The sequence below is a fragment of the Palaemon carinicauda genome, chromosome 41 (assembly GCF_036898095.1).
Source record: "Palaemon carinicauda isolate YSFRI2023 chromosome 41, ASM3689809v2, whole genome shotgun sequence".
Lineage (NCBI taxonomy): Eukaryota > Metazoa > Arthropoda > Malacostraca > Decapoda > Palaemonidae > Palaemon > Palaemon carinicauda.
In genome coordinates, this window is record NC_090765.1 from 44,490,865 (window position 1) to 44,513,468 (window position 22,604).

At 41.1% G+C, this 22,604-nt stretch overlaps 1 protein-coding gene across 4 annotated transcripts in view; it reads left to right on the forward strand.

Moving 5' to 3' along the window:
• Positions 1-5,303, forward strand: part of LOC137632568 (vam6/Vps39-like protein) — a 91,670-nt gene extending 86,367 nt beyond the window's left edge. For all 4 annotated transcript variants that reach the window (XM_068364581.1, XM_068364582.1, XM_068364583.1 and 1 more), the window contains exon 19: positions 400-5,303. In XM_068364581.1, coding sequence (XP_068220682.1) covers positions 400-460 — 61 coding nt within the window. In that variant the 3' untranslated portion in view covers positions 461-5,303. The remainder of the gene's footprint in view (positions 1-399) is intronic.
• Positions 5,304-22,604: the final 17,301 nt, after the last annotated feature.

Genomic DNA, 22,604 nt, shown 5'->3' on the forward strand with positions numbered 1-22,604 from the left:
CCCATTTTAAGAATCATTTCCAGACTTCAAGCCATTGGCAAGATTAATTAAGTTTAATTTTTCATGAAGTTGAAACAAAATTAGAAATAAATGCTTTCATCCTAGAACTGAGAAAAGACAGATGTTTATAGCATTTACCATGTCATGCTTTAACTAGTATTATCTAGTAATTAGGTCATTAAGTAAATCCATTCAAAATTGGTTAAGCTTAATCAGTTAATATTGTGAAGCTTACACATTTTACTTTGAAATTTTTACAAAATTCTCTATCTAAATGTTACATAAGTCATATTGATAGCATCTTTGGTCTGTTATGGAGTTGGGGATATCAAGATGACTTCTTGTCTTTTTCACTATTACTCTATACTTTGTTTAAATATATTGATTTTTTTTTTTCAGGGCTTTTGCTTTGTACCCCAATGGTGATATCGTTCATTTTTCGTGCCAAGGTCAGCGGTAGCAAAGGCACAAAAATGACAGACGAGTGAAATTGTATCTTGCTGAAGTGTATTGAGCCTACATTTTGAGGTATGCAGGCAGACATAAATTTGTTAGTGAAAACTATCAATTATTTTCTCTTTTATTGGCATATAAAGAATGCTTTGAGATCTGCTTGGTATTCATTTTAAGTTTTGATTCATAGGTGGAACAGAAAAGCAATTTAGATTTTAGGACCAGAGTGTATCTTAAATTTTTTTATTACACTAGGATAAAAATGTCAATGCATCTTTTTATGATTTTCTGCCCACCAGATAAATAATTTAAATTTATTAATAACTTTAATTTGAATAGGTTTTTTTTCATTTTTACGCGACTTTCTTCAGTATTCTGTATTGGTAGAGTAAATTCAAAAAGTTATTATTCATGACAATTTGGCATTTACACCATGACACTTTGTGGTTTACTTAATTGTTTGCAATAGAAGGAAATCAAAGGACATTTGAAGTTCAAGAAGCCTGCATAACATGAATAACCAATGTGTGCTCCCTGTTCCATTAACAAATGAAATTGTACCTAATGAATATCACCTGTTTCTCCTTAAGTATTTTAGATTGGTTTCTGAAAAAAAAATATTATTGTATATGTTCTCTTATCAACACTTTAATTATTGGTTTGGAATTTGATTTATGCCTTCAATGAATGTTACTTCCTTTTACTTTCAGATTTTGTTGCTTTTAGGTAATTTTCTGTTCACAAGTGACTATATTTCATTCAGTATTTATGCCATGAAATTTGGATTTGATTCTTATTTGCTAAGTTTTAAATGTTGAAGTTAGGAAAAAAGTTAGCCCTAATATTAGAGAATGTCTCAGCATTGTTAGGGCAAATCCAAATTTTCTTAAACAATTCAGTTCTTTCTGTATACCAGAACGAATTACATTATTTTCCCCAATTTCTTTTATTAAGAGAGTCTTACATGAAACAATTGCAGGTTATCTTAGGAGTTGAACCCCAATTCACTTTTGTCAGCTTTTCATACATAGTTTCTATAAAATATGCATGTGATAAATGACAGCATTATGTAACTTCTCAACAGTTCCTTATTTATTTATATACTGTTAATATCTTCACATTTTCAATTTCTGTAAACTGTATATTGGCAGGATATAATTTATAACATCTTTTCATTGAATCATTTGTGAGGGTTATTAATATTTTGGGTAACTGGAAAATCAATTGTCTTTTGTGATCTTTATATCATTGTTGTTTTAGATAGAATGAAACAAAATAGAAAAAAAAAAATTAATAATGATGTTTCAGGCTTTAGATGCCTTTTATATATCTAAATTATTGATTGCTTAATTTGCTTATATTCAGAAAGGATACATTTTTTTATACCTTGCATTGATAACTTATATACTGAACCTGTTTATTTGTTATAGACTTCAAAACTGAAATATTTGTAATGCAAATTATGTATTTCATAGACTTGTGTGACGCTCAGTAATTAACCAATGTTTTCTTCATATTCATTATTTGTGTTGAAGTGTTGGATTTGTGTACGAGAGAAAGTACAAAAGTACAGTTTGCAACGTTTAAATTCAGATGTAAGAATTTGTTGTATTTCAACTGAAATACAGTACTGTACTGTATATTTGGATATCCAACTGTTGATTTAGTATAACATACAGCTTTTTCATTAATGTCTTGATTTTTTGTAGGAATGTGGCAAAGTTATGGTAACAACTTTTCACTTAGTATATAACTGTACAGATATCACAAGGAGTTTACAATCTCTCAACCCTATTTGCATGCAAAAGAAACATTCATTAATGTGTGTTGGGAACACTTATTTTTAACTAAAATGAAAATGACTACTGTATCAGTCTATTATCTAAATGGGCCTTCATGTTATGACCTAAAGTATAGCATTGTATGTAGAATTGTTAAATGAATATGCAGTTGATATTTACAATTTCATTGTAGGGACAGAATCTTACCAAAGGCCTGTGGTCATACTTTCAAGTTTTAAAGTGAAAAAAAAAATGTTTCCAAAGGTAACTTTTTCATTTTCTTGTTGGAGCTATATTATCATAAGTTAATACATCCTTTCTAACGATGAGTTCAGAATTATTGAATTTTATTTTTTTGCATATCTAAGGTGGACATTGTTTCTGTCTATGAAATATTTGGTTTTGCCATTCTCCTTCAGGCATAGTATGGTGATCGGCTTATGCTTTCTCCAACAATTTCAGTAGTTATTCTAAGATTAAAGAAAAAATATTCCATAAAATATTGACAGATATTTATAAGAAGAAAGGTTGTTGTAAAATTACTAAATATGCAGGGTAAACTTTATTTTTGAAATTATTTTATTCTGACATTCAAGTTTATTTTACTGACATTCAAAAGGTCTTCTTTAATGGAGAAATAGGTTCTAGTACTGATGTATACAACACTGTATGGTAGCTCCATTGTAGATAAGTGCATGTCACAGTTGTCAAATACACTGTCTTTTTAAAAAACACTGAACACGTCAGCTGTTGTGATTTCCACTCAATAAACATTTAGTTTTAATGAGATTATTCATTGTGTATTCAAGAGAATTGCTGCTCAGTTGGCCAAATCAGTAGTTTCTAAAATGGTAATTTAGTTTAGTAACACTAATATTCAGTGTAATACAGCTGTAATAAACTATCTACCGTATTTAGAAGGATTAGTGTCCTGCAGAAGCAAATCTTTTAATTTTTGTTTACACTTTATAATAAAATTAAGATTACATGTGCATTATTTTTCTCTGAAATATTTCCAACAGAGTAAAATGAAAAAGAAAATTAGTGGGATGAAAGTAGTTTTGGATCAAAACTAGAATTTTTTCTTAAGACTGGAGCATTTTATGAACTAACCTTGTCTTATTTCAATGGATGAAACCTAAATTTCTCATGAAATGAAGAATTACTATTAAAGAAACCTTTGACTCCAAGTAACATTTTATATAAAAGTACCACAGTAAAGACTTCAAAATTAAAGTATTCTGAAACATAATTGCTGACTTCCATAATCAGATGTTGCTCAATACATGGGAAATAAAAATATGCAATTTTTTCTATATTTGCAGGATGATAAAGATAAGGAAGAAATGGGTCTAATTATTGTATTAGTGCTGTATAACTTACTGAGCCAGAAAGGTTTCCACCTTGACCGTGTTGGATAATTTTATTTGTGATAACCTTGATGCATTTATATCCTTGCTGAAGAGAATAATTCTGAGTTCAGGTATATTTTTGTGTGTATATGTTAATTCAGATCTGGTAATGTCTGTGTATCTCTATTCAGATGCATTTTGTATTGATAAATCCTGCTTAGCTAAAAATAGATTTCTAAACCTGTTTTAGAATACAGTATTGTTTTTTTTTTTTTATTTTGACCCTTTTAATTTTTTTCTACTGTAATAAAATAATCATATGAAGTATATGTACTGTATAGCCAATCTGATTAATATATATAAAATACTGCACTGTCACATTCCCAAAGAGGACCAGTTCCTTATACTGTATATGATAAATAATTTTTCCTTTAAATGCTGGTTTGCTGCTGTTATTTCAGATTGTTCGTAGAAAGTTTATGCCCAGTTGTTTAACAAAAAAAAGTGTCTCTTGGGTGATACAACAAAAATATTTTCCTTATGGTATTAGCAATTGTCTACAGTATGTATGTATCCTATTTTTTGGCTACACTTCTATGGGCTTCGAAGCACTAAAATATTTTTTTTCACTAGGCATTTACAATTGTGATTGAAGTAAATTTCTTGCAATATTTAGCTATGAAACATTAAAAACAAAAACTTGCTAATACCAGTAGTATCTTAGCTTGTCAGAAAAAGTTTTAACTTTGTCAATGAACTATAAATTAATTGAAAATTTATCTAATGCATTGCCAGCCAAAAGTTTTTATCGCTAAATGTCCTTAGTGACTTTAAGCAATTTATTGCTACAAAATGCATCTCTTTTAAGTAGGTGAAGTTTTTCAAGCAAGAATTTTTTATACATAAATTTTAGCAGCAAGGCCATATTCTGGGTAAATCTTTTCAGGGAATGAACTATGTGCAATTGCATTAAAAAATCGCTATACTGTACTATTAAAATTAACAAGTCTTTCAATTTAAAATAAGCCCATATCATACAATTGGTAGGTGGTACTGCAGTACAACACAAGAAATGTACTTGACTATTGGCATTTTCAGTGTTGTATAATTTAGGAATATTTTGTCCCCTGAAGAAATTTGCTGGTATTATGTGTCAGTTTTTCACCCAATAGTGCTTTCTGGAGGATGTTAATCAGTGCTCGTTTTTTATTTTATTTACGTAACATTATTCTGTATGTATCTGAAAAAGGAATTCCTTTTCCATTTAAATACTCCCTTAATATATGCTGCTTATTTACACATGAATACATAATTTATTCTAGCGTGTGACACCCCATTATTCATTCATATTTCCACATCAATCGAGTATATAATCTTTTCTTGTAAGCTACCCATTTTACAATTGTTGTGTTGAATATTTATAAACTTAGTGTCATGCTTTTTATACTGCTGTTTAATAAACAAAGATAGTAAAAATATAGTACTTGTAATAGCAATGAATTGTTTTATGCAATATCTGCTATTATAAACTGACTGAAATACTTCCATATATTTACAAGATTTTTAACTGAATTTTACCGTATATGTTTAGCAATCTCTTATCTTTTGATTTCTCTAATGAGCTATCATTCACCTTCATCATATCCTCCATGTCATATCCATACCCATTGTAATCATGTTATGTACATTGTAGAATAAATAAAAAGAATTTTCGTAACCTGGCTTTTCTTTAATCAAATTGCAATAGGTCAGTCAAGAAGTTCTAAAGCTTTTCTACACAAACACCATTTTTAAATATTTAACTTAGCCGGTGAATATATAATAGCTGCAACTCTGCGGCTCGACAGAAAACACACTCAAAAAACTCGCGAGCGATCGTTATGAAGGTTGCGGGTGTGCCCACCAGCGCCAACTGTCGGCCAGATACCACTCTTGTATGTAAACAAGACCTTCAATTCTTCTCTGTCGACGTTGACGACAAGACGTATCAATACTCACTGTAGAACCTGGAGTTTTCTCAACATATTTGGTGAAGTACTTCATTTTGGTTTGAGCTTTCGCAGTGCAGGTGTTTTATCTTCATCTTAAATCTTGAACTCGTTTTTGGATAGATTTAATTTTTGATGACAAGAAAGGGAGTATGGACTTTCTTTGACTTTTAAATGGCCGACCCTTCCTTTAGACGGAAGTGTGATTTAGGCTTTTAGCAATTATCTTATCACGTTATAAATTAATTATAGATTTTCCTCTATATATTTTATATCTCACCGCCTTTATTAGGAATCTTCGATTAACTTTCCATTTATAATAAACATCAAAATAAATTTAAGTGATTTGTTTATATGCGACCTTTCCTGAGAGTAGGCGGTCCTAACTTGGAAACCGAAGTTAAACAACGTTGAGCCCTTTTCAATCGTAAATAACTTTTACAGAGCTAATGATTTAAAACTTATTAAATAAAATATTTTTAGTAAATATTTTATGATAGTTTTTTTTCTTTGAATAGTCTTCGTACTGTTTCAAAGATGAACTAACGTTTAGTTTATTTATGCTACGCAGTTTGCGCTCTATCGTTACGATAGAGAGAGAGAGTATCACGGTTTCACTTTGCAGAAAGAGTAAATCGATTCTGACGTTTTGTTCTTTTTTCTTTCAAAGCTTAAATGTTTTAAAGACTGTTTTAAAGGAACTTTTAATTGAAAAACCTTTCAGTTTTTTCCTTTGGTCAAATAACCTGTTTATTGACGAAAGGTAAGTGGGCTCTTCTCTTCGGTGCGAAATCAAGAAAGAGAGAGAGAGAGAGAGATAGAGACGGAGAGAGAGAGAGGAGAGAGAACGTTCCGATCTTTATCTCGTCCCAAGCGAGTAACGTTGTTCTCGAGTTACTCTCGTCCCTAGTCTCTGTACGGGGAGAAAGGATAAAACGTTTTTAGTTTTTATTTTCGTCCCAAGGCACTTACGGTGAGAGATTGAAAACGTAGTTTTGAATGAACTAGTGTTTAGTCTCTTCCCCAGCCACTGATTTTTTTTTTTTTTTTTTATCTTAAAATATGTTTACTGTTTTTTTGCTGGTATTAATGTTCTATACATTACACGAATGATTTCGAAATTATAACCTTTTGATAGAGGGTAGAATTGCGTGCTTCAGGTAGAAATCGGTTTTATTCATACCTAATGTGAATTGTTAAAAATCGATTTCAGTGAATTAAGTGCAAAACAGAAAATCTTAGTGATAAAGTGATATTGCGCAAAGTGTTATCAGTGTTGCGACCGAGGGTTCGTCTGTTCGTGCCTGTCGTTCGCCTAGTCCGGGACCTCTTGCAAGCTCCCAAGCCCAGGGGAGAAGTAATGTCGTACGACTTATGGGTTCAAGAGGCCTTGATCAGCGAACAGACGTTCCCTCTATGGTATCAGGTGTATCTTACCAAGATCACCCCTACCATAAGGCGAGAGAGACGTTTTTCTCCTCGTCATCCGAAGGCTTTTCGCATAAGAAACCGTGGAACAAGGTTTCGAGGCCCTTTAAGCGAAAGTCAGTCCTTTCAGGACAGGTCCAGCGTCCTGGTTTTAACCATTAGGACAGCTCTGACCCTATGCAGTCATCGGAAGACTGCTCGCCGCCTAAACAAAAGCGTAACACAGACTCCGAGAGTCTTTTTGTAGGCAAGGTTTTGCAGTCACAGACGTTACCCTCGTCTCTTACCGCAACCATTCCCGTTGATCCTGAATGGGTTGTACGGCAAGACATGCAGAATAAGCTTGCCTCCCTTATGGAAGACTATTCTGCCGATAAGTCCGTTGAGCCTAGCCGTATATCTCATCGAGATCCTGGCCTTCAGCCACCCTAACGTTCCTTTGTGCGTCCTGTTGACGTTGGCGTAGCCAAGTCACGTCAGTCAGGTTGTTTAGAACCACACTCGATGCGGTCTCGTGTGGATTTTCAGCCACATTTGGACGTTAGGCCACTTGCTGATGCTCCTGTTGACGTTCAGGACGTTCGCCAACAATCGGAGTTGACTTGTTTTGACGCTGAGCGTCAACCTCCGCATTCTAGAGTTGTTTTGACTGCTCAGACTAGGCGGTCAAAGCAGTTCTCGAGTGGACGCTGTGCGTCCTCACGCACCTGTTGTTGTTGACAGTTCACAGACTGTCAAGCAGTTACATGACGTTGCGTCCTGGTCCGCTACTAATACACCAGTGTGTGTGCTCAGACTAGGCGGTCAAAGCAGTCTCGAGTGGACGCTGTGCGTCCTCACGCACCTGTTGTTGTTGACAGTTCACAGACTGTCAAGCAGTTACATGACGTTGCGTCCTGGTCCGCTACTAATGCACCAGTGTGTGTGGACTCTGCTTGTTAAGCATTGCCACCACGGTAGGTCTCTCCCTTGCTTGAGACTCGGCTATTGTCGGACAAGGTTCCTTCAGATGAGGAAGTTGCTGTTCCCCCTCCTACTGATATTCCCTTGAGGACTCTGTCAGACGGAGAGGAGCCTAAAGATGCTTAGCCCTCTATGGACTTTAAATAAATCATGCTCATTTTTAAGGACCTTTGTCCGGATCTTTTTGTAACTGCTGCTCCTCGTTCGCCTAAACGTCAGAGCTTACACTAGGCCTAGCTACTTCAAGCCGTTGTTTTATAAGCTAGTGCTCTCTCGCTCTTCTAAGAGAGCTTTACGTTTGCTAGGCGACTGGTTTATCACCAGGAGGAGTTTGGGGGAGACAGCCTTTGCTTTTCCTACTTTTAAGCTGGCTTATAGAGCGAGAGTCTGATATGACACGAGAGAAGTTCTCGGCTTGGGAGTTCATGCCTCTGCCCAGATAGATTTCTCAAACCTCATAGGCTCTCCCCAGCGCTCAATGTGTTCATTGTCAAGACAAACTTCACGATGAAGTCTACCAGGCTGTCTTGACAGCATTTATGGAAGGCGACTGGATGGTCTCTCTCGACCTTCAGGAGGCATACTTCCACATTCCTATACACCCGGATTCCCAACCGTTTCTGAGGTTTGTTTACAGGAATGTGGGGTACCAGTTTCGAGCCCTGTGCTTTGGCCTTAGTCCTGCGCCTCTCGTGTTTACGAGGCTCATGAGGAATGTGGCAAAATCCCTCCATCTATCGGGGATCCGAGCCTCCCTGTACTTGGACTACTGGCTTCTCAGAGCATCGTCCAGTCTTTGCTGTCTGCAGGATCTACATTGGACGCTGAGTCTGGCCAGGGAGTTGGGACTTTTGGTCAACCTAAAAGTCCCAACTGATCCCATCCCAGATTATTCTATATTTGGGGATGGAGATTCGCAGTCAAGCCCTGCTCGAAGTCCAACTAATGCTGAAAAGAAAACGTTTATTCAGTCAGGAGTTGGAACAGTCTCGTAGGGACTCTCTCATCCCTGGAGCAGTTTGTCTCACTAGGGAGACTACCCCTTCTGCCTCTCCGGTTCCATCTAGCCTCTCACTGGAACTAGGACAAGACATTAGAGACGGTATCATTCCCAGTCTCCGAACCAGTAAAGGCATGCCTGAAATGGTGGGACAGCAATATCAGTCTGAGAGAGGGACTATCCCTAGCAGTCAAGAACCCAAACCACGTGTTGTCCTCAGACGCGTCGGGTTTGGGTTGGGGTGCGACCCTGGATGGTCGGGAATGCTCGGGTCTGTGGACTTCAGTCAGAAGAGCATGCACATCAACAGCAAGGAGCTATTAGCAGTCCACTTGGCCTTGATGATATTAGAAAGCTTCTTCGAAACTAAGTGGTAGAGGTCAACTCAGACAACACCACAACTTTGGCGTACATCTCCAAGCAAGGAGGCACACACTCCTTCACGCTGCTCGAGATCGCAAGGGACCTTCTCTTATGGTCAAGAATTCGAGGCATCTCCCTGTTGACGAGATTCATCCAGGGGGACTTGAATGTCTTGGCAGACTGTCTCAGTCGGAGGGGTCAGGTGATACCCACGGAATGGACCCTCCACAAGGACGTGGGCAAGAGTCTTTGGGCTACTTGGGGTCAACCCACCATAGACCTCTTTGCCTCCTCGTTGACCAAAAGGTTACCAATCTTTTGCTCTCCAGTCCTAGATACAGAAGCAATCTACATAGACGCATTTCTACTGGATTGGTCTTTTATGGACTTATATGCATTCCCACCATTCAAGATAGTCAACAAGGTACTGCAGAAGTTCGCCTCTCACGAAGGGACAAGGTTGACGTTGGTTGCTACCCTCTGGCCCGCGAGAGAGTGGTTCACCGAGGTACTTCAATGGCTGGTAGACTTTCCAAGAAGTCTTCCTCTAAGGGTAGATCTGTTACGTCAGCCCCACGTAAAGAATGTCCATCAAAGCCTCCCCGCTCTTTGTCTGACTTCCTTCAGACTATCGAAAGACTCTCAAGAGCTAGAGGCTTTTCGAAGGAGGCAGTCAGTGCGATTGCAAGAGCTAGGAGAGCTTCTACCATTAGAGTATACCAGTCGAAGTGGGAAGTCTTTCGAGACTGGTGCAAGTCAGCATCTGTGTCCTCGTCCAGTACCTCTGTAGCCCAAATCGCAGATTTCTTTTAAATCTGAGAAAGGTTCGCTCCCTTTCAGCTCCCACGATTAAGGGCTACAGGAGCATGTTGGCTTCGGTCTTTCGACATAGAGGCTTAGATCTTTCCAACAATAAAGATCTCCAAGATCTCCTTAAGTCTTTTGAGACCTCTAAGGAACGTCGTTTGGCAACTCCTGGATGGAACTTAGACGTGGTCCTAAGGTTCCTCATGTCAGACAGGTTTGAGCCATTACATTCAGCCTCCCTGAAGGATCTCACCCTCAAGACACTTTTCCTAGTGTGCTTGGCTTCGGCTAAAAGGGTCAGTGAACTTCATGCCTTCAGTAAGTACATCGGCTTTTCTACAGAAAAAAGCCACTTGTTCACTTCAACTTGGTTTCCTGGCCAAAAATGAACTGCCTTCTCGTTCTTGGCTTAAATCTTTTGATATTCCTTGCTTATCAGAGATCGTAGGCAACGAACTGGAAAGAGTATTATGTCCTGTTAGAGCTCTTAAATTTGATTTAGCCCGTACTTAGTCATTACGAGGTAAATCTGAGGCATTATGGTGCTCAGTTAAGAAACCTTCATTGCCTATGTCAAAGAATGCTTTGTCATATTTTATCAGATTTTTTTAATACGAGAAGCTCATTCTCCCTTGAATGAGTAAGACCGATGTTTGCTTAAGGTTAAGACGCACGAAGTTAGAGATATAGCAACCTCCGTGGCCTTCAAGCAAAATAAATCTCTGCAAAGTATTATGGACGCGACTTTTGGAGAAGCAAGTCAATGTTCGCGTCATTTTATTTAATAGATGTCCAGACTCTTTACGAGTACTGCTACACACTGGGTCCATTCGTAGCAGCGAGTGCAGTAGTGGGTGAGGGTTCTACCACTACACTTCCCTAATTCCAATATCCTTTTAATCTGTCTCTTGAAATGTTTTTAATATTGTTTTTATGGGTTGTTCGGAAGGCTAAGAAGCCTTTCGCATCCTGGTTGATTTGGCGGGTGGTCAAAGTCATTTCTTGAGAGCGCCCAGATTAGGGGTTTGATGAGGTCCTGTTGTATGGGTTGCAGCCCTTGATACTTCAGCTCCTGGGAGTCTTTCAGCATCCTAAGAGGATCGCTGGGCTCCGTGAGGAAGACAGACTTACAAGGCAGAGTAATCGTCTAAGTCAACTTCCTTACCAGGTACCTATATATTTTGGTTTTGTTATATTGATAACTGTCAAAATGAAAAAACTCTTAGCTTATACGCTGTAAACATAATTAACTCTGGTCTCTAATCACCTCCTTGGGTGTGAATCAGCTATTATATATTCACCGGCTAAGTTAAATATTTAAAAATGATATTTTAATTATAAAATAAATTTTTGAATATACTTACCCGGTGAATATATAAATTAAATGACCCTCCCTTCCTCCCCAATAGAGACGCAGCGGGACGAGAAGAATTGAAGGTTTTGTTTACATACAAGAGTGGTATCTGGCCGACAGTTGGCGCTGGTGGGCACACCCGCAACCTTCATAGCGATCGCTCGCGAGTTTTTTGAGTGTGTTTTCTGTCGAGCTGCAGAGTTGCAGCTATTATATATTCACTGGGTAAATATATTCAAAAATTTATTTTATAATTAAAATATCATGTTTCAGCATTCTCTTTCATGCTGTGGGGTAAACATACTGATGACAATGCAGGAGGTTTTAAAACACAGTAGGTATAACGGCACTGCCATGGTCAATTCAGAGCATCCGGACAATTTTCGTCAATTTTTTTCTTTTTCCCTATTGACACCCTAGCAGTACCAGCTGAACTCGGTTGAGTCCCTTGTTAGGCTGGGAGGAGCGTAGAGAGTAGAGGTCCCCTTTTTGTGTTTGTTTCTTTGTTGATATCGGCTACCCCCAAAAATTGGGGGAAGTGCCTTGGTATATGGATGTATGTAGATTTTAAACTGACTTATCAGGTTTTTACAGCAGCCTGGTTTGTTTGGTGGGTAGAGTTAGACAGCATACCAATGCAACCATGAGCTGGTGTACCTCAAGAAGTTAACGTAAATTGACATGTCAAACCTCATCCTTCAGAGAGAAGGAACATCATCGGCCTCACCTGTAAAATCATTGAACTTGGGGTCACGCAAGGTGTGAGGCGAAGCCACTGAGTGTGTTACTGACAGACTAATAAACTTCAAATTTCAAGAAACTGCATACTGTATACCTAAGTAAAAGAGCTAGGAGTCCATACAAGAGGAGTACTGTACTCTAAAAATATCAAGTGTAGCTTTGTAGTAACTGATAAGGATTGAAAATTACCTACACAAAAATTTTAATTCCTTATTTGTCAAATATTACAACCACCCCAAACATTTCTGACCTCTTAAAAAAGACTATAAAAAATTTACAATACTAAAATATACAAATACAGGGGAAACTAAAAATCAAATAACACTCCTGATCCAATTTGGCTGTCAAATATTGCAACCACTCAGACATTGGTACCACTCAGACATTGGTACCACTCAGACATTGGTGACCTCTGCAGGCCATTTTCATTGTCTTTCCTAATCACCAAAATCCACAGAATTTTAATTGTCTTTTAAACCCCAAAGAAAAATCTTATAAACAATAGAAAATATTTTACAATATTTACAGAAAAAAAATCATGCAATTTACAAAAAAAAAAAAAAAAAATTGAAAACAAACCTACTGTATATCCTGATCCATTTTGGTTTCCTTTTTAAGAATGTAAAATGGTCTGGAAGAATATAAATACAGTAGAGTATAAAAATATTCTTAAGTGCCATATATTTCCACATACCGTATAAGATAACCTTTGAATTCTAAAATTCCCCTCATAAGAATTGGAGATCTGCCATTCTAAAATTCAAGCCTTGAAATCTAGGTGATTTTCAACAGTAAGCTACCTTCTGTTTCTGCATGATAACCACTGCCATACATGAAGAGATTTACATTATGAAATAAACTGACAATAAAAGGTAAATAAATTATTATTGGCATAACTTCATAAGGGGATTTTGAAAAGGAAAAACCTATTTTTTTTTTTTTTGTAGGTCCTGTGTGGTCTCTAAGAATTTTCTTGGATAATGCTAGAACAGAGAATCCAATACTGTACACTATAAACACCAAAGAAATACTGTCTCCCCTGATCTAGGGCCAGTATATTAATGTGCAATATAAAAGAGACCTTCAAGTTCAGGCACTACTGAACTTGACACAGCACCTCTAATGATGACAATGTTTGGGTATGGGTGACACGTCACCACCGAGAACCTCGGCTACAGCTGGAAACAGCAATAATGATACCAGCGCATCAACTTGCGTCCAAATGCCATCTTTCATTCCAAGTAAGAATCAATTGTCCCACTCCCATACACAAGGCTAGGGTGATGGGAGGGTTCTGTAGACGAAAAAGCACCTAACCCTTCGTCAAAACTTTTTATTGGGGTTACTGTGCTCTGTGATTGCCAAGGACTAATACCAGAGCATTAATTATGTAGATATGTGTACCATCGAAAGCATCAATCTACCATTATGCAACAACATACAGCAAACTGCATTTTCTATAGATGAGAAGAAAAACTAACAAGCCTGACTCTCACCACATACAGGATGACTACGGAAAACACTTTACGACTTGTCATCATGCTTAAAGCTGAAGAACCTGGCTGAATTGGTCCTGCTCTCGCAGTTACTGTACAGCGGGTTAACCCAGCAGGACCCACGAACAAGCCAAGTACCAGACATTAATGTTGTACTACTCAGATTTGTTTCAGGTATTGTATTGTTTAATGAGCACTCTATGCTCAGACTAACCCATAAATCTCTGGATGTCCTGAAAGGATACATGGCCTAAGGTTCTTTGCAGGTATCCAGACATCCTTCTTGCAACTTGTTGCAAAAAGCCTTTCTGATAGAGGAGAGGCTGGATATTCTCCAGTTGTGAAGATGAAGCAAAGCTACCGCCTTGTGGAAGACGTTCATGTGTGGCTGTTTGAGTAGATCATGTCGTAGAGGGAGTACTCTTGGGATCTCCGTCAAGAGCTGCAGAGGGTCCGGTAACCACTCCGCGTGATGCCATAGTGGAGCTATGAACATCATGGATAGATTGTTGGATGCTCTGGTCTTGTTGAGTACCCTTCTCACCAGACAGAACGGGGGAAAGGCGTACACATTAATGTTGTCCCACCGTTGTTGGAATGCATCTTGCCAGAGAGTCTGAAAGTCCGGGACTGAGGAACAGTAAAGCGGAGCTTGAAGTTCAGGGATGTCTCGAACAGATCTACAATCGGGGAACCCCATAAAGTTAGGACTTTGTTGGCTATCAAATGATTCAGACCACTCGGAGCCCACTACCTGAGTCGCTCTGCTTAGAGTGTCCGCAAGCACATTCCTCTTACCTGGAATGAAGCGGGCTGATAAGGACACCGAGTTGTCTTCTGTCCATCTTAACATCTCCACTGCTAGATGGCATAGAGGCTGTGTAAAGGTAATGCCTAGCTTGTTTACGTAACCCTCTACTGTGGTGTTATCGCTCATCAGCACCACAGAGTGACCTGCCAGTAACTGTTGGAACTGTTGATAGTACCTTTCAGACTTGGACCAAAGCCCTGAGGCCATGTGGGGGCCCCCAACCTTCATTCAATACATCCGAATAGCGCATTAATTCCGGGGGAGGGACAAGAAGGTCTGTCCCTCTGCGGAGGTTCTCATCTGCCACCCACCATTGAAGGTTCGTCAGTTGCTCTAGTCCCATGGGAACCAATGTATCCAGTGAGTGGGTGTACTGACTCCACCTGGATTTCAGCCGCTCCTGGAAGGATCTTATCCTGAGGCGAACATTCGGCACTAGACGGGCTAGAGATGACAAGTGACCTAGGAGACGCAACCATTGCTGGGCTGGAGGATCACATCTGAGGAAGGGGATTGCTACCTTCCTCAGCCTCTGTACTCTGTCATCAGATGGAAAACTTTCTGAAGTTTGGTGTCTATGATCATATTGAGGTATACCACTCTCTGGGAGGGGAGCAGAGATGACTTCGAGGTTTATCACGATCCCCAGACCCTGACAAAACTTGAGTAGTCTGTCTCGTTGTTGAAGAAGGGTTGCCACCAAGTTTGCTAGGATCAGCCAATCGTCAAGGTATCCTAGGAGACGAATGCCGATCCTGCGAGCTTAAGATGAGACTAGGGCGAACATCCTCATGAATACCTGGGGTGCTGTAGAAAGACTGAAGCACAGCACCTTGAACTGGTACTGCCTGTTCTCAAGTATGATCCTGAGATACTTCATTGAAGATGGATGGACTAGGATTTCGAAGTGTAAGACCTTGAGATCCAGCATGCACATGAAGTTCTGTGGTCTTACCGCTTGTTTGACCGTGCATGCCATCTCCATTCTGAACTGAGTTTGAAGAGCAAACCTGCTTAGAGCCAAGAGATCAATGACTGATCTCCAGCCTCCAGATGGCTTTTTCACAAGAAAGAGTTGACTGAAGAAGCCTGGAGAGCCATTGAGGAACTCTTGGAGAGCACCCTTCTCCAACATGGTCTGAACTTTAGCCCAGAGGGCCAGCCCTTTGCAAAATTCCTTCGCGTAGGAGCTTGATGAGATTGGATCCCGAGTCAGTGGAGGGAAAGAATGAGTGAACATGATGCGATACCTTGAAAGAATCACAGAGATTGTCCAGGGTTCGGCCCCGTGCTATACCCACCTCTGCCAGCGGCATTGCAGGCATCCCTCCCACCGGTGGCCTGGTGAAAGGATTGCCCTCCCCAGCAGAAGCGACCTATGCTGCTCCCTTTACTAACTTCCCCTACCCTAGAGGACTTGGAGCCGTTTTGATCTTTAGCAGGAAAATACTACTTTGACACCTTCTTGGTGGACCCTGCTGTCCTACTGGTCAAGGGTTTGGTGGTCTGCAACTGCTTCTTAGGAGCTGGTGGAACTTTACTGTAGGGCCTGGATGTCAAGGCCTAGTTGGACTTTCTCCATCGTTAAGCCACCCTCTTAACCTCTTCTGGCTTTAACAAGGAGCCGTCCAAAGTGGAGTTCCTGAGCCCGGTAACCTCAGCCAGGGGGACCTGTCTATAGAACCTCTCGATTACTACCTCCTATCGCTGAAAATCACGTTCACCCACAGATTAACCACCTGGGGAGTGAGACTTTATGGTGCGGGTGCCAGATAGAAGGAAGGTTTCCATAGACTTCCTTGTAGAATCCTTGGACCAATACTTGGTTCTAACAGGGTGGCCCACTGATCCCAACCACAGATCCAGCCACGAAGTAGCCTGCATGGCGTACTTCGCAACCTTCTCCATGTTCACAATCTCAGACACCAAAAAGGAGGCTGAGAGCCCAGAAAGCCTCTCGAACGATACTCCCCTCATGGGAGACTCTATGGAGAAGTAGAGTGGCAAAGCCGGAAGGGCTTGTCGGAGATATCATAATACCTCCACTGCTGGACGAATGGTGGTGGGAGGAGCTTAGAGGACGAGCCCACTCGAAGTGAACTAGAAGAGCAGGTGATCTGCGAGAATGCCTCCTTTTTGGCTGCCATCAACCCCCTCAACTAGGGCAAAGCTACATTGGCCTTGGGTGCTATAGACATTATCATAGACCATATCCTTGCCCTCCTGAGGTGCCTCTCCAGGTTAACCAACCCATTGATGGCCCTCATGCAGGCTAGAACTTGCCATATGGCATACTCTGACTCCTGTTCAGCTCCAGAACTGAACTCTGGACTAGCAGCCTTGGGGAGATAGTCGTCATCCATGTCCAGTTCATCTTCCACCTCCAAGCTCACACCTATAGGAGCTTGGGGTGGGTCGAGGTTGTCAATGGAAGGAATATCCCTGGCAGATGTTCCTCCTGTCGGGAAGGACCCGCAAGCTCTCTCTTGCAGAAGAGCTGCCCTCCCCTTTGCGTTCTTAGGCAGCATCTTCACTTCCTTGGACTCTCTGCGAGGCGGCAGGAATTCCAGCGGAGAAGGTCTGGGAGGCTCCTGCTGTCCCAAAGAGGTCTGAGCCTGTCTTGCAGAAGGCTCCTTGTCATGCTCCAGTGGTCACTTGAGGGAAAAGACGATCATCGGAGGGTCCAGGGCTCTTGAGAAGACAGGTCCCCTCCTAAGGTCAGATGGAGGAGAAGAAGAAAAGGAGACCAATTTCTCCAACAGAATCCTCAGGATCGACACAACAGTAATACCTTGACATATGAGCATAATGCATTCCAGGACCGAGCTCTTACGTCAATGCACTCATATCTCAAATCAATGTTTCCAATATAAAAAAAAAAAACTGATCCGTTCGCACCCTCTTAAAAACACCCAAATCAAATATATAACAATGGACTGTGATCTGCAATAAAATGTTGCTTTATTATGGAGTTCTTACTTTCGAGACAGATGGTAGCAGCCAACGGCGGTGTGTGTGGAGGAAGGGAGGAAGATAATTGGACAGGACACATAAGGTATTTCCACTGTTGCTTACACTACGTATAGTAACACTTAAATGAAATTAGCTTACTTAATTTCAAAATAAATTTTAATCTTACATATCTCATATTCTATTTTTTTTTTCATTTTTTTTTTCTTTACTGTTCCTCACTTGTCTTGGCTCTTTTTGCGTCGTTTGCACTTTCACTTGTTGCAGGCATTTTTTAATAAAACCTATCCAAGGAGGTTTATTTCTGTCTCCCTTTCAAAATGTTGCGGAAATTAGTTAGGCCAGTATCGTTAAAAAGAGCTGAAGCACGACCACAAGACAATTTATCAGGGTGTTTCTTTTCAATAAAATCAGACACATCCTGCCAATTAGTGAACTCTTCCTTAATCTCCTTCGAAGAAAGGAGTTCCTCCGGTTCCACCCCTTCCTCACTACTGAGCTTTTGCAACATCTCCATATGTTACATCGTTTTGAGCTCGCTCAATTCCTCCGTCATGAGCTATACTTGATGCTTCTCGACAAGGCCATTGACATCTGTCTCAGTCGTGTTATCTCCTAACTTTTTCTTTCATCCACAGCAACAGAAGCCTTTCCATCTCGTCATTTACATTACTCCTTAGTTCCAACAGGATGGTTAGGCCTTTGGAAGGTTTCATGCGCTTGATAGCATCCCCCCGTTTCATGATGGTACATATTGCCAATGTACTCCTCTTGTAATGGCGGGCCAGCTCAGTCACACGTACACCAAATGTTTCTCGATAATTTCACACTTCACCTCTATCGTCATATGCTTTTTCTTATCACTGCTAATGTTTTCACTCGCTTGCTTTGGACTCACAACTTATCAAGTTAATTGTCCACAAATTAACGTTAAAACCAAGTAAATAATGCCAACAATAAGGGCGATGCTCGGAGATGTGTTCAGTAGTCGAAGATTGCATGAAATGAGCGAGCAATGCAGGCCTCAAGAGCAGCTCCCACGCGCTCGGCCACCTAGCGTCAGCATCTGTAAACGTACTCGTATCTCAAGTTTGTGCTTGTATCTCAATGTAAATTTTGCTTGGCAGCTTGCTCGTATGTTGGGACGCTCAAGTGTCAAGGTATTACTGTACTGCTTTCTGCTTAGGTGCTTCTGGCTGGGCTGTACCTGCGACTGCCTGCTTGACCACCTTGACCAGGGTATTGAACCATGATGGTGGCTTCCCCAAAGTAGACAGGTCAGGCGTGTCCTTGGGAAGGCCTACTGCTGGAGAACGCCTCCTTGGGGATCGCTGCCTCAGCACCTGAAACCGAGGAGAAATGGGTCTCTTATCTAGTACAATGCAGGCAAGCCTCTGAAGGTCCTAATGTATGGTTTTGGGAGGATGCTATGGTATGATGGAAACCCTGGAAACTTATTGGGAGGCTCCCCGAATCCCTCAGGGAAAGGGATTGGGCAACCGCCTCTTGCTGGCAAATCGGGGCAACGTGTAAGCTGCTCTGGAACGGCTGCAGGTGGTCTGCAAAACTTGTCCCGGGGCTATTGAGGTGAAGAAATAGGCTCGCTTGCGAGAGCATGACGATCGCGCACAAAAGAGTGACAATCATGCGTGGAGGTATGACAATCACCTGCGGACACGTGACAATCGTAAATGGGAGATAGGTAGCAGCATGCTGGCAAGTAGTGAGCATGCTTAAGAGACCAGCATGAAGGAGTCCGACAAGCTAGCGAGTGGCGCGCTGGAGATCACAAATTGAAGATAGGCACGTTGGCAAGCGTTAAGTTGGAGCGCGGTGTGCTGGCGAGCGGCGAGATGGGGAACGTCTGGTAAGGAAACATCTAGTAGGCGAAGGATGAGCTGGCAAACAGCAAGCTGGGGTGTGCTGAGTTATCGCGCGCCGGGAAGAGCATGCTGTAGTAGATCGTCCAAGGGCTGGTGAACGACGAGCAGGCGAACGATGATCAGGAAAGTGACGATCACGAGGAGAGTGGCGAAATGATTGCCGATCCCTGGAGTCAGAATGCTGTTTCCTGATGGCGAATGTCTAAATGGGTGAAGGGGAATGCGGTCCCTAGATGATGATAAGACCTTGTGGTGGCAAGAGCTCTCGTCGACAGCAGCGGGTCGTTGTTGGGGTGGCAAGCGTCCACGCTGGTCTCAATGGCGGTGATCCTCAGCAGGGGAGTCGCGCTGTGAAGGACTAGCAGGGGCAGGAGGGGGCGAGAGATGGGCCTTGCAGACAGCAAGGGCATCGACTACAACACTCCGGTCTCCTCTGGGCCCCCCCGCTCAAGAAGCTCTAACAACATGGCCAAACCTGTAAAACATCAGATAAAGATAAGGAAAAGGACTCCCGTGAAGGCAGGGGCCAAGTTGCTTTGCTGCGGGAAGCAGTTTCGTCATTGGAACCCTGGGTTTGGCCTGGTGTTAAAGCTGCTCAACACTCCTACTCGACCGATTCTCAGAAGAGACCAAGCGAGCAGGAGCTTAAGGAAGAGATCAAGGGGTTAAGGAAGAGGTCCAAAGTTTCTTTGCCCTCGAGGAGGACCCCGAAGGCAAGGAATCAAACTTTGAATTCTTCTTGCACCGGCACACAAATCTCTCCCACTGGAAGAAAAACCACTCCCGGCACTCCTCGCAGGTGTTATCTTGGTCACAGCGCCGGACACAGCGAATGGGGGTCGGTCTCGATGGAGGATATGAAGGTACCGCAGGAGCGTCCTTCAGGCCCTGGACAAGTCTGCAGGATGGACGGCAGGAATGAGAACACTCAAACCTGGAAAAAGAGAACGATCAGAAAATTAGTACAATGGCAAGTCTGTTTGGAAGGCCGAGAGCGGAGACGTCCTTTCTCGGCAAAGCCAAAAGAAAAAGTGAGTTAGACACACTGGTGTGTAAGATGGGTAGCGGGCAACCCCTGCTACCCCTCACTAAACTCTGCTAACTAGCTGGTCAGTAGTTCCCCCTCACTTAAAAGTCTTCATGACTAGTCTTCCAGCTTCGCCGAAAGATAATCCCTTATAAATAGCGAAGGGTTTGTATTTAGTGTTGGAGCAAGTAGCTTGTTGGATCCCCTTGCCCAGAACCAAAAATAGGGTTGGTGACCAGAAAGATCGACAATGTTCCAACTTATATGTAAGGTATCGGGGTCGGTAACCCAAGAGTAAGTCTACAGACTACTGTATGCCTGGTAGCAGCCTGCTGACCACTACACTGCTGTGAAATGCGAAACTCAGTATGGGGTTAAGTGTCAGCTAAGTTGGAAATGTATGTTGACATTATACTGCAACAACCTACTAGTATCCCAAACATTGCCTAACTAGCCCTAATTCAGTTAGGCAGCTCTACCTGAATGGACAGGATATGCCAGCAAGAGAGAGCCAAGTCAAGGACGACTGGGTTTGGGTTATCTGGATGATGAACAGATTGCACGAGACTTAGGATACTGGATGAAAAATTAGACAAGATTTACAGTGTGGTGCAAGAACCTAGTTGTATCCCATACAGTAAAGTATCTATAAAAAGGTGTTTATATTATGGAATGTATTAAAGTGTACAGTAAAATTAATATCCTGCTTATGCTGCAAGGACTTGAAAATAAGAGGGGTTCCCCTTATTATGTTATTTAGGGAGGATTTTTGGAAAACAAGGGGGAAATCACATTGGTGTTTAATGAACAAATCTCTTTCCATGCAAATTAAATTTAAAAAAAGAAAGAATTTAGTTTTTAAATAAACGGGTCAAACTTGAACTGTCACAATTTTGGTTATCAGTATGTAAAAGAAAAAAAAAATGATATTTTAATTATAAAATAAATTTTTGAATATACTTACCCGGTGAATATATAATAGCTGCAACTCTGTTGCTCGACAGACAAAAAACAGTAAAAACTCGCCAGCGATCGCTATACAGGTTGCGGGTGTGCCCACCAGCGCCAACTGTCGGCCAGATACCACTCTCTCGATGTAAACAAAGACTCAATTTCTTCTCATCCCACTGCGTCTCTATTGGGAGGAAGGGAGGGTCGTTTAATTTATATATTCACCGGGTAAGTATATTCAAAAATTTATTTTATAATTAAAATATCATTTTTAAATATTTAACTTAGCCGGTGAATATATAATAGCTGATTCACACCCAGGGTGGTGGGTAGAGACCAGTTAAATATGTTTACATCGTATAAGCTAAGAGTTTTTTATTTCATTTTGACAGTTATCAATATAACAAAACCAAAATAAATAGGTACCTGGTAAGGAAGTCGACTTAGACGATTACTCTGCCTTGTAAGTACGTCTTCCTCACGAAGCCCAGCGATCCTCTTAGGATGCTGACAGACCCCCAGGAGCTGAAGTATCAAGGGCTGCAACCCATACAACAGGACCTCATCAAACCCCTAATCTGGGCGCTCTCAAGAAATGACTTTGACCACCCGCCAAATCAACCAGGATGCGAAAGGCTTCTTAGCCTTCCGGACAACCCATAAAAACATTAAAACATTTCAAGAGACAGATTAAAAGGATATGGAATTAGGGAATTATAGTGGTTGAGCCCTCACCCACTACTGCACTCGCTGCTACGAATGGTCCCAGTGTGTAGCAGTTCTCGTAAAGAGACTGGACACCTTTTAAGTAACATGACGCGAACACTGACTTGCTTCTCCAATAGGTTGCGTCCATGATACTTTGCAGAGATCTATTTTGCTTAAAGGCCACGGAAGTTGCTACAGCTCTAACCTCGTGCGTCTTAACCTTAAGCAAAGATCGGTCTTCCTCACTCAAGTGTGAATGAGCTTCTCGTATTAACAATCTGATAGAACATGACAAAGCATTCTTTGACATAGGCAAGGATGGTTTCTTAACCGAACACCATAACGCTTCAGATTGGCCTCGTAAAGGTTTAGTACGAGCTAAGTAGAACTTAAGAGCTCTAACAGGGCATAAGACTCTTTCTAGTTCATTGCCTACGATCTCCGATAAGCTGGGAATATCGAAAGATTTAGGCCAAGGACGAGAAGGTAGCTCATTTTTGGCTAGAAAACCAAGTTGTAGAGAACAAG